Source organism: Corythoichthys intestinalis, chromosome 17 (assembly GCF_030265065.1).
Source record: "Corythoichthys intestinalis isolate RoL2023-P3 chromosome 17, ASM3026506v1, whole genome shotgun sequence".
Classification (NCBI taxonomy): domain Eukaryota; kingdom Metazoa; phylum Chordata; class Actinopteri; order Syngnathiformes; family Syngnathidae; genus Corythoichthys; species Corythoichthys intestinalis.
Window position 1 is genome coordinate 10148876 of NC_080411.1, and position 12415 is coordinate 10161290.

Sequence of the window (12415 nt, forward strand, 5' to 3'; positions counted from 1 at the left end):
AACAAAAAATGGGAACGTATGCAAGGAGAAGAATGGATGTCCTTAAGGAAGTATGGTAGGTAACTACATGTATTTGGAGTTGGTAGTGGAGTGGTTAATTGGCTGATACTGGAAGAACCAATGTAGAAAAAGTTCTGATTCAAAACTCATGACAGGATTACAAGGAAAAAAACATACAGTGCCTTGCAAAAGTATTCGGCCCCCTTGAATCTTGCAACCTTTCGCCACATTTCAGGCTTCTAACATAAAGATATGAAATTTAATTTTTTTGTCAAGAATCAACAACAAGTGGGACACAATCGTGAAGTTGAACAACATTTATTGGATAATTTAAACTTTTTTAACAAATAAAAAACTGAAAAGTGGGGCGTGCAATATTATTCGGCCCCTTTACTTTCAGTGCAGCAAACTCACTCCAGAAGTTCAGTGAGGATCTCTGAATGATCCAATGTTGTCCTAAATGACCGATGATGATAAATAGAATCCACCTGTGTGTAATCAAGTCTCCGTATAAAGGCACCTGCTCTGTGAAAGTCTCAGGGTTCTGTTTAAAGTGCAGAGAGCATTATGAAAACCAAGGAACACACCAGGCAGGTCCGAGATACTGTTGTGGAGAAGTTTAAAGCCGGATTTGGATACAAAAAGATTTTCTAAGCTTTAAACATCTCAAGGAGCACTGTGCTAGCCATCATATTGAAATGGAAGGAGCATCAGACCACTGCAAATCTACCAAGACCCGGCCGTCCTTCCAAACTTTCTTCTCAAACAAGGAGAAAACTGATCAGAGATGCAGCCAAGAGGCCCATGATCACTCTGGATGAACTGCAGAGATCTACAGCTGAGGTGGGAGACTCTGTCCATAGGACAACAATCAGTCGTACACTGCACAAATCTGGCCTTTATGGAAGAGTGGCAAGAAGAAAGCCATTTCTCAAAGATATCCATAAAAAGTCTCGTTTAAAGTTTGCCACAAGCCACCTGGGAGACACACCAAACATGTGGAAGAAGGTGCTCTGGTCAGATGAAACCAAAATTGAACTTTTTGGCCACAATGCAAAACGATATGTTTGGCGTAAAAGCAACACAGCTCATCACCCTGAACACACCATCCCCACTGTCAAACATGGTGGTGGCAGCATCATGGTTTGGGCCTGCTTTTCTTCAGCAGGGACAGGGAAGATGGTTAAAATTGACGGGAAGATGGATGCGGCCAAATACAGGAACATTCTGGAAGAAAACCTGTTGGTATCTGCACAAGACCTGAGACTGGGACGGAGATTTATCTTCCAACAGGACAATGATCCAAAACATAAAGCCAAATCTACAATGGAATGGTTTAAAAATAAACGTATCCAGGTGTTAGAATGGCCAAGTCAAAGTCCAGACCTGAATCCAATCGAGAATCTGTGGAAAGAGCTGAAGACTGCTGTTCACAAACACTCTCCATCCAACCTCACTGAGCTTGAGCTGTTTTGCAAGGAAGAATGGGCAAGAATGTCAGTCTCTCGATGTGCAAAACTGATAGAAACATACCCCAAGCGACTTGCAGCTGTAATTGGAGCAAAAGGTGGCGCTACAAAGTATTAACGCAAGGGGGCCGAATAATATTGCACGCCCCACTTTTCAGTTTTTTAATTTGTTAAAAAAGTTTAAATTATCCAATAAATGTTGTTCCACTTCACGATTGTGTCCCACTTGTTGTTGATTCTTGACAAAAAAATTAAAATTTTATATCTTTATGTTTGAAGCCTGAAATGTGGCGAAAGGTTGCAAGGTTCAAGGGGGCCGAATACTTTTGCAAGGCACTGTACATGTATTGGAGTTGGTAGTTGAGTGGTTAATTGGCTAACACTTGAAGAACCAAGGTAGAAAAAGTTCCCATTCAAAACCCATGATAGGATTAGAAGGGGAAAAAAAATATATCTGTTGTAGGGGTGTAACGTATGGGGCGCCGTTTGTAAAGCAGATCATGCTGAAATTTACTACAACATTTTCTCACATTTAGCGCCACACAGTGTTAAAAACGTGGTGTGAAATTTTTACAGTCCCTTTTTTTTTTTGCACACTTAAATTATTTAGCAAATTAAATATTCATTTTTAAATAAGTATTGGACTTGACGGTACGGGACGAATACAAATACCTTTACAGTCTTAATCTGTTGATAAAATGTTACAATTCATACGAAAACAACTTTTCAAAGAGTCCCCTGACAATAATGTAAAAATCACCTTAAAATTCTATTAGTTGGGCTGTTCCTACCAGAGGTCATGAAAATTGATTTAGAAAACAGAACATGATGGATGTTTCCATTCATGGTTTGTTGGACTAGCAAAACATTAAACAACACTGACAGTCTGCATTTGGGCTACGTGCGTGGAATAATGCGGAAATAAAAGGCAACACCTCTAGTCTGTGCGTTCCTGCCAACTGGTGTGATGATGCATCAGGTGGCAACGGGCCATGTAATACGCGCTGAGGTTGTGTTAAAGGGACCCCACGTTGTAGTATCCGCTGATGACAATCCCACCGAAGGTCACAAAGCGGTGTTAATATTTCATTATGCATCACGTCTGAACACAGAGCAGCATTCAGGACGGCAAAATGTCAAGGTCGAACAGATTTTCGCCACATGAGACTGTTGTGTTGTCTTTTCAATTGCAATGCATTTCATAACAATACTGTAATTCATTGGCATGGACACACCACAACGAAGTTTAGAGGCAATCATCAGAGCAGCTGATGAATGCCGGCATTGTTTATGCTTTGCATACGATGAAATTCGAGTGTAAGTGACGCCAACTCGGTGGACGAGTGAAGGCAGGCAGATGGCATGTTGATGCTAAGCCCACACGTGCCGTTACCCTACGCATGCTTGTGACCTCGCGCTTCCATCTGACTGCCATTCTTGGGATTCCACGCGTTGCTCTTAGAGGTTTGGCCGCCTGAGTGTGCGGGACACAACACGACCCTTTGCAGTGACAATGGCTTCTTGCCATTTGTTATTGTCGAGGACCTGAATCCTATAAGTGATTCCCCGAGTCGTGTCAGTGCGTAGTCTCTTAGTCATTGTTTAATTTTAGGTCATGAGTCAATACCCAAATAATACATTATGTAAAAGCTACAACAGCAGTTTTGCCTATAAAAATATATATTGCTTTGTGATGCCCCCCCTCCCCCCCCCAAAAAAAATTGATGGATTGGTGATTAACATGGTGTGTAGCAAGGGCGTAGGTTTGCATAAGGACTGTGGGGACATAACAATACCCACTTTTCAGGATGTTCAAATTGTCCCCACCAACATTTAAGCAACCATATTTGCATTATATAATGACTTCAGTTATATCGGTGATTTAGATTGTCTTCCCGTATGTGGTCAGTATAGAATTGACCCTACCATTGTTAAGAGAATCATTTTTATCATGTTCAGACTTACATTTATTGAATCATTTTTATCATGTTCAGACTTACATTTATCCCTCTTCACTTGCTGAATGTGACAGTCCATTTTTTCCCCCAAACGCACGTTTGATTGGCTAATGACTTGCCCCCACCCCACCCCACACACACATGCACTCACAGTCCAGACCAGAGGTTGCGCTAGACATTTTTGTTGTCTGTCATTTTGACTGACAGGGTCATAAAAATCCGGTCATAATCTATTTTTACCCGTCACTTAAATTTTTAATATGATAATGATGACATATTCAATAGTATTAATTAATATTGTAACGCTTGCTTGGCGGCGAAAAACTTACACACGGAAGTCGTGGTATTTTTCTCCCTCTTTTTACTCTGCTTACCGCCAACAACACCAACAAAACAACAACTCCGCCCCCAAAGAAAAAGAGGCAACTATATAGACCCCAATCACCAACGTCATACAATGATCTTAATTGTGGTTGTCAGCCCAAAATCTTCTAAATATTTATTAAATGCATCTTACCAGATTTAAAATGACTACTACATAGTCTGTGGTGATCGTTTGGTGCCCAGATTTCTTGTCGAATTACAGCAGTCCATCTCGCTCTCCTCTTCGGGTCTCTCAGAATACGGTAGAACTTCAAGTCTCTCCGTCTATCTTCTCTGTTACTGCAACCAACCGCCACACACGCCTTCACCATTTTGATTATTAATGTTAACGAGCAGAAAAACACGCCGTAATAGGAGGCATGTACGTAGCGGTAATGTGTAAACACGACGAGCTGACGGACAATATGGCGGCTCCATCAGGGGGGCGTAGTTGTGACGTCATGTGATTGGGGTCTATACACAGGCGGCAATCTAGTCCACCAATTGGATGACGCGCTGGCACACCGGGTGCACCAATAAGAACCTCGCGTTGATGTGTCAATCACGGTGCCGCCGCCAGACCCCGGTGACGCTACAATATTCTGACAGAATAGCCAACGACGTCATGCATTAAGAGAGACAATAGCTAATTAATATGCTCACTCGCCACCCTATGGTCTGGGGTGTGAATTGCAACCTGTCAAAATGACGGACGGACTTCATTTTTTTCCGTCACCGTTTTAAAAAACCGGTCAACGACGGAAAGTATTCGGTTAACGCGACCCCTGGTCCAGACAGAAATACAACATGTCGACTACATGCCACCTCCTGCGTCCCTTCAAAGAGGAGTAATATTCAAATTTTTTTTCAGCCAGCAGCAGCCACTGTAGGTAAAGATGTGGGTCCGATCACGTCATTTTCAAAGTATCGGAATCGGAAAAAAAATATCGGACATGCCTTTAAAAAAAATTTTTTTTTTTTTTTTTTTAATTGTTTTCTAATTGTATTTAACGTTACAGACAAACTGTCTTACACTCATCCAGAGTAGTTTTGGCTTAAAGTAGGGCTATCAAATTTTTTGCGTTAACGGCGGTAATGAATTTTTTTTTAATTAATCACATTAAATAATTAACGCATGTACTGCACGACCCACTCACGCATTGTCGCGTTCAATCTAAAAAGACGCCATTTTACCTATAGATAGCGCTAAAAGGCAGTGTATAATGAGTAGAGAATTTTGACAGCCTTTGGAGCCATTTTTTATGTGGCTAAAGCTTTACAATACCTCTCTCAGCAATTAAAAATAACGTGGGAGGCAATGTGGGGAAGAAAGGTTGTAGTTGATCATTTTCTTAACACCCTATGTTCTTTCCCAACACAGAGAAGATATATCAATTGGTGCCCCTATGCACAGTCATGGTTGCACTTCCCATCATGCATTTGGGCAGAAGTTAAATGGCTACAGTATCATTTACCGAAAGCTCAACAAATACACCAGATGGCAATATTTAGTCACAATATACAAAGTCACATTTATCCTTTAAGAATTACAAGTCTTTCTATCCATGGATCCCACTCACAGAAAGAATGGTAATAATGTAAATGCCATCTTGAGGATTTATTGTTATAATAAACAAATACAGTACTTATGGACTGTATGTTGAATGTATATATTCGGAGTTTTATTCATTTTTTTCTGAATGCATTGCCAAAATGTATATGATCGAGAAAAATTATCGGGACTGATTGGAATTCAATCGGGAGCAAAAAAAAAAAAGCAACTGGATCGGGAAATATCGGGATCGGCAGATACTCAAACTAAAACGATCGGGAGCAAAAAAACATGATCGGAACAACCCTAACTGTAGGTATTGTAAAAAGGTGGAGGTGGGGTACACACCACTAATTTTGCAATTGAAAGTCCGATCTGCATCATAGTTAGCATAATATTAACCTGTGTGAATTTGCTAACCTGCAAAACTCGAGTAGGAAGCTGCTTAGAGAGAAGTGTCCTCCTGTATGTGTTTTCTACTGAACGTTAATTCAACTGTGAGAAATGTAGTGAACCGAGGTTAAGCTTAATTTACATTTTTATTTTATTTATGTGGTCTTAAAGCAGCCCAAAGCAGCCTTCTTTTGTTTTAGTTTGGCTGTGCTTGTGGACAAAAGCTGCACTGTTTTACCTAAAGGGAGGCTCGAATTTTTGTTTATTTTTGTTATTCCCTGACTAAGACGTTTTTTCAGTTACATTTATATCATTTATTTAGACCAGGGGTCCCCAAACTTTTTTCTGTGAGGGCCACATAACCTTTCCCTTCTCTGATGAGGGGCCGGGGTCAGTTTGTAACAGAAAAAGTGTGACGATTGCAGGAGTGCCTAAATGTAAGAATGTATTGTTTTTCAGAAAACCACAATCAAATAACCCTTTCTGGATTCTTCACGGAACAAAGGTAAATAAAAAAATATAATATAATATAATATAATAATATAATATAATATAATATAAAATGAATTAATGATAATATAATATAATTATAATATAATACAGTATAATTAGGGCTGTCAAAATAAACGCGTTAACGGGCCGTAATTATTTTTTTAAATTAATCACGCTAAAATATTTGACGCAATTAACGCACATGCCCCGCTCAAACAGATTAAAATGACAGCAAAGTGAAATGCCCACTTGTTGTGTTTTTGGGAGTTTTGTCGCCCTCTGCTGGCGCTTGGGTGCAACTGATTTTATAGGCTTCAGCACCCATGAGCATTGTGTAAGTAATTATTGACATCAACAATGGCGGGCTACTAGTTTATTTTTTTGATTGAAAATTTTACAAATTTTATTAAAACGAACACATTAAGATGGGTTTTAATATAAAATTTCTATAACTTGTACTAACATTTATCTTTTAAGAACTACAAGTCTTTCTATCCATGGATCGCTTTAACAGTATGTTAATAATGTTAATACCATCTTGTTGATTTATTGTTATAATAAACAAATACGGTACTTATGTAACGTATGTTGAATGTATATATCCATCTTGTGTCTTATCTTTCCATTCCAACAATAATTTACAGAAAAATATGGCATATTTTATAGATGGTTTGAATTGCGATTAATTGCGATTAATTACGATTAATTAATTTTTAAGCTGTAATTAACTCGATTCAAAATTTTAATCGTTTGACACCCCTAAATATAATATAATATAATATAATATAATATAATATAATATAATATAATATAATATAATATAATATAATAATAACACTATTAATTAAATAGATAATAACCAAATAACACTCTCTGGGTTTTTCACAGAAAAAGCCAGGAAATAAATAACAGTATTACACTATACTATGTTATATAATTTTTTAAGTGTGGTTCAAATATTGCTACTGAAATTTGCAAATAAAATCTAGACATTTATTTTGGAAGTTTTCAAAATGTTTCTTTAGTAGGTTTTGAAAACAAAGGTTTCAATCGAACGGTGTATCACCTGAACCAATACAGATGAAAGTATAAATCAATACAGATTTATTTTTGCATTGATAATTTAGCCCATGAAATAATTAGGTTCATATTTGGGAGAAATGTAGCCCTGATCCCCGTTCACCCAATCTGTTTGATTTTATTAATGTCCCGTACCCAGCAAAAAGTGTATGTGCAAAGTTATGCTATGATATCGTCCCTGCCAATGTTGAGACCAAACCTACGCCCTTTGCTGTGAAGATAAGAACCCATACTTAGCTAGCTAGCTGGATAGTACTCATCCAAGTTGCAAGATGCGCCAACATGAATATGGATAAGGTAACCTTAAGAATTTTGGAACATCTGAAAAAATCATGTGAACAACAATAAGAGTTGTTGAGATAAGCAAACGGAAACAAGGCTAAAGCAATTTCTTTTCACATTTTGCTTTGTCACGAAAACAAAAAATGTGATCTGTCTGTGTCTTTGTTCAGTCTTTACATGCTCGCTGAAAGTGGCTGCCTAGTTACAGTCACTAAAGAGATTGCCTCGTCGCTGTCTGCATAAGTCACTGGGCGCTTCGCTCAAAAATCCACTGATCGTCAAACAATCGTTTGCATGGCAGTCTGAGACAAGTACAAAATGTTTTATGTCTCACGTATTTGAAAGCGGCTCATTTCACTTGATAACAAAGCTACACGTAACACATAAAATATCAACTTAAAATGAAGTTTTAATGAGTCTCCTTTTGTCCTGCTTCATAGGGCTTTTTGCAAAGACCAAGGACAAGCGGCCTCACGTTATGAGTTGGCAATAGTGGCATACATCTTGATCACTGAAGCTGATGCATATATTCACCATAACTACAATATAACGCCATTTTCTACCGGAGGTGAATAGCAATGCATTACATTTACCTGAGTAACTTTTTGAGAAAAATTTGGACTTGACTAGAGTCATTACATTTTTTCTCTTTATTATCTGGTCTTTGCCTTTTTGACAAAGCCAGATAATGTTATTCTGCAACTTTATTATTACCTGGGTCTTTCCTATGGAAAGGCCAAGGTTATGTTGTTCTGCAACTTTATTATTATTATTACCTGGGTCTTTCCAAAGGAAAGCCAAGGTAATGTTGTTCTGCAACTTTATTATTATTATTATCTGGTCTTTGCCTTTTTGGCAAAGCCAGGTAATGTTATTCTGCAACTTTATTATTTATTATTACCTGGGTCTTTCCAAAGGAAAGATCCAGGTAATGTTGTTCTGCAACTTTAACCTTATTATTATTATACTTTTTTTCTTCTTCTTACTTATTCAATCTATTCTCCGCGTTTTTTGGGCACGCCGCGCAGCCCGAACCGTATGACCGATCGGCACCGTTCAAGTATCGACACGACCGGAATTTTCACGCGACGATGGGAATTTTTCAAACGGCCCCGAAAAATTTTCCGTTCATCCGTAAACGGCGAGTTTCCAATTTTTAAAAAAAATTTCAAAACACTACTTGTCCTACAATTTTTGACCAACTCATTGACGGCCATTGACGTCCAAATTTCCCATTCATTTCTAATGGGATTTACTGTGTTTATTGCCACTGACGGACATGTTATTCCATTCAATTGGCCCCAATGTACTTGGATTCCATTGACAGCTATGTAAGTTGATGCCATTGACTGCCATGGACGTCCAAAAATTTTCCCATTCATTTTCAATGGCAAAAAAAAAAAATGTCCCAAAATCAACAGGAAACGACAAGATATCAATAGGACGTCTCCCCCGAACTTCCTCGATTCTATTGACGCTTATGGAGGGTGCTGCCATTGACGGCCATGGACGTCCAAATTTCCCATTCATTTCTAATGGCATTTACTTTGTTTAATGCCATTGACTGGCATGTTTGTCCATTGTATTGATAGCCCTGGGCGGGGATAAGATCCACACGGCAAAGACCAGAAGTAATTTCTCCAGAAATTGCTGTTTCTAGTTCTACATATTAGATTTGATTTGATTTTTGCTTGAGATGCCCACAGTGGCTCTACCAGTTTCACCAATAAGACGTCGCATCAAATGACTCCATTATACGAATCAGACATATATAGTCACATGACAAGCTACGCACAAAAAGGGATCACACGCCCTCATCTCGCTGGTAAGGTCTATTCCGGGGTGCTGGAGAGGAGGGTCCATCAAGAGGTTGAATCTCAGATTCAGGAGGAGCAGTGTGGTTTTTTTCCCGGCTGTGGAGCAGTGGACCAGCTCCACACTCTCGGCAAAGTCCACGAGGGTGCATGGGCGTTCGGAAGTACGTGGTGCCGAGCCCCTTGGTAAGGGATGTTAGGTCCCTGTATGACCGGTGTAAGAGTTTGGTCCGTATTGCCGTCAGTAAGTCAGATTCATTCCCAGTGAGCTTTGGACTCCACCAAGGTTGCTCTTTCTCACCGATTCTGTTAATAAATTTTATGGACAGAATTTGTAAGTGCAGCCAAGGCGTTGATGGGGTCTGGTTTGGTGGCCTCAGCATTGCATCTTTGCTTTTTGCAGATGATTTGGTGCAGCTGGCTTCATCATGGCGTGATCTCCAACTCTCATTGGAGTGGTTCGCAGCAGAGTGTGAAGCGGTTGGGATGAAGATCAGCATATCCAAATATGAGACCATGGTTCTCAGTCGGAAAGGTGGCGTGCTCTCTCCGGGTTGGGGATGAAATCTTGCCCTAAGTAGAGTTTAAGTATCTTTGGGTCTTGTTCACAAGTGAGGATAGGAAAGAGTGCGAGATCGACAGGCGGATCGGTGCAGCATCTGCAGTGATGCGGACTCTGTACCAATCCGTTGTGGTGAAGAAGGAGCTGAGCCCAAAGCGATCTATGTTCCTACCCTAACCTATGGTCATGAGCTTTGGGTCGTGACTGAAAGGACAAGATCCCGGATACAAGAAGCCAAAATTAGTTTCCTCTGCAGGGTTTCCTGGGTGAGAAGCTCGGTCATCCGGGAGGGACTCAGAGTCGAGCCAGAACTCCTCTGCGTTGACAGGTGCCAGCTGAGGTGTCTCGGGCATCTGGTTTGGATGCCTCCCTAGAGAGATGTTCCGGGTATGTCCAACCGGCGGGAGGCCCGGAGATGACCCAGGACATGCTGCAGAGACTATGTCTCTTGGCTGGCGTGAGAACGCCTTGGGATCCCGCCAGAGAAGCTGGTTGAAGTGGCTAGGGAGACGGAAGTCGGGGCTTCCCTGCTGAAGCTGCTGCCCTGCGACCCAACCCCGGATTAAGAGGTAGATACTGAATGGATGGATTGAAAACACACAAACTCGCAGTCGAAAGTCCTTCGATCGCACGAGCGTGTTCAATCATGTGGTATCTTTAAAGCACCGTAAAAAATGGTCTTTTACACATGGAGCGTCAACATTACTTGAAAGTGCTGATTTCAACCTCTCTCCCAATGTTTTATTTGGTACCGATAAACCACAGAAAGCCGAAGGTAGGAAGTATATTTTCTCCACTCGAGGACACTCATGCTCTTTGGAAGGGTGATGTTTCATTTCTGTAAATTCTTCTAGTCGGAATTCAATTATTTTTGTGTATTTCTTTGGCCTAATGTGGAAAGGTAAAATTACAATTTATTCCTTTTTCAGTACAATATGATACACTCATTATGAGGCAATATCCATTCCGAGCTGAAATACCAGATGTTTTAGAAAGCAAACAAAGAACCAGACTGCTTAAATGATTAAGTTAACGACCATACCAGGGATTTGCTCTCGTCCTCATCCTTGTAATAGAAGAGCTGGTCTCCTCGCAGGACAAACCAGCGGCTGTGCCACGTCTTGACGAAACCACCTTGCTTCCTTAGCCACCCACACCTGATGACACCCTGCCTCCCATGGTGGGGATCCGCGTCGGACAGACACCCGCTGTGCTGGGGACTGCCGTGGGACTGCTCGTCCATCACGGCAATTCAAACCTGCCAAAAAATGTGATTGACGTGTTAGAATGTTATCGTATCCACAAGAACATCAGCCGGGGATTTCTGCTATATCCCACAAATATTTAGTGATTCTACAGTCATTAAGTTCCAAATCTCTCACGCTCATTTGAAATCAACACATTGTTGCATTTACTTTAGTGACTCCTGCTTAAAGTCTGCTGACATCAGCATTAAAGCCTCTGACTCTGGCTGAGCTGCGCTTGGGGAGAGTCCAAGCAAAACACAGTGCCAGATGACGACCAGATGCAGAAGCCGAGCAGTGCTTCCAAATTGCAGTGGAACAAGTGGAGCAAATAAAGGATAAATAAAATAACAATAAAACTGCGGTACGGGTTGCTGTGGTAACTACCGAACCGTGACCTTTTTCACTCCTCATGAATGTTGATGGCATCCCGCGTATAGAGCAAATGAAAATCATGTATCTCCACCTTTTCAAATAATTAGAAAGAAAGGAAGAAAATGTATTTTTGCTTAATGGGAACAGAGGGCGCCATGTTTCATGCGCCCAATGGACGCTGGGGGTGATGACGTGGTTGGGCTGGACCGGGAGAATAGCTGTGCTAGCTAGCAAGCGAAGCTAGTAAGACAACTGGCATGATTTTGTCACATTCTGCTGCTGGTCAGAATGTTTTGTTACAGAGCTGTGAGATGAGTTCCCGACGTCGTACCTGCATGCAATTGCAGCTAATCAGCAGTGTCTTTACACCGATCCTAGGCAGGTTGCCGAGATATTTACTTGCTGCCATTTGGCAGTTTGTATATCCCTTCGTTGCTAGTTGCATCATTGCCTTGCTTTTTTCGTTTGTCTGCCTCTCATCGCAGTTTTCCCTCGTGACCTACTTTCACGGACCCTTATTTTGTCTCCATTTTCGCGATCGAGTCTTTTTTTGTGTATTCAATAAACCCTTGTATGTGTTGCCCAGAGGAAAATATGGAGGCGTTAAACCCAATAACCACATTAGAGGGCATGAGCGACATTTTTAAAAAGTAGTTTTTATTCGAGGACTTGCGACTGTGACGTCAGCGCATGCGCACTTCCTTTTGGAACGTTGGCCTTTCTAATTGAGGGGGATGAAGCGGATGACGTTGGATGGAGTCTTGTTGCCGTGTTCGTAAAGTTTTCTGTAACTCTTCACAAGCTTTTCACACACTGTTGCTGGTATTTTGG

At 40.7% G+C, this 12415-nt stretch overlaps 1 protein-coding gene across 2 annotated transcripts in view; it reads right to left on the bottom strand.

The window, feature by feature from the left end:
• arhgap24 (Rho GTPase activating protein 24) overlaps positions 1-12415 on the bottom strand; it is a 99689-nt gene that overhangs the window by 69629 nt on the left and 17645 nt on the right. Inside the window, exon 2 of one of the 2 annotated variants that reach the window (XM_057818999.1) lies at positions 11008-11223. In XM_057818999.1, the coding sequence (XP_057674982.1) occupies positions 11008-11208 (201 nt within the window). In that variant the 5' untranslated portion in view covers positions 11209-11223. Of the gene's footprint in view, positions 1-3944; positions 4432-11007; positions 11224-12415 lie in introns of those variants that run through there. The other variant, XM_057819002.1, reaches the window with a different exon arrangement.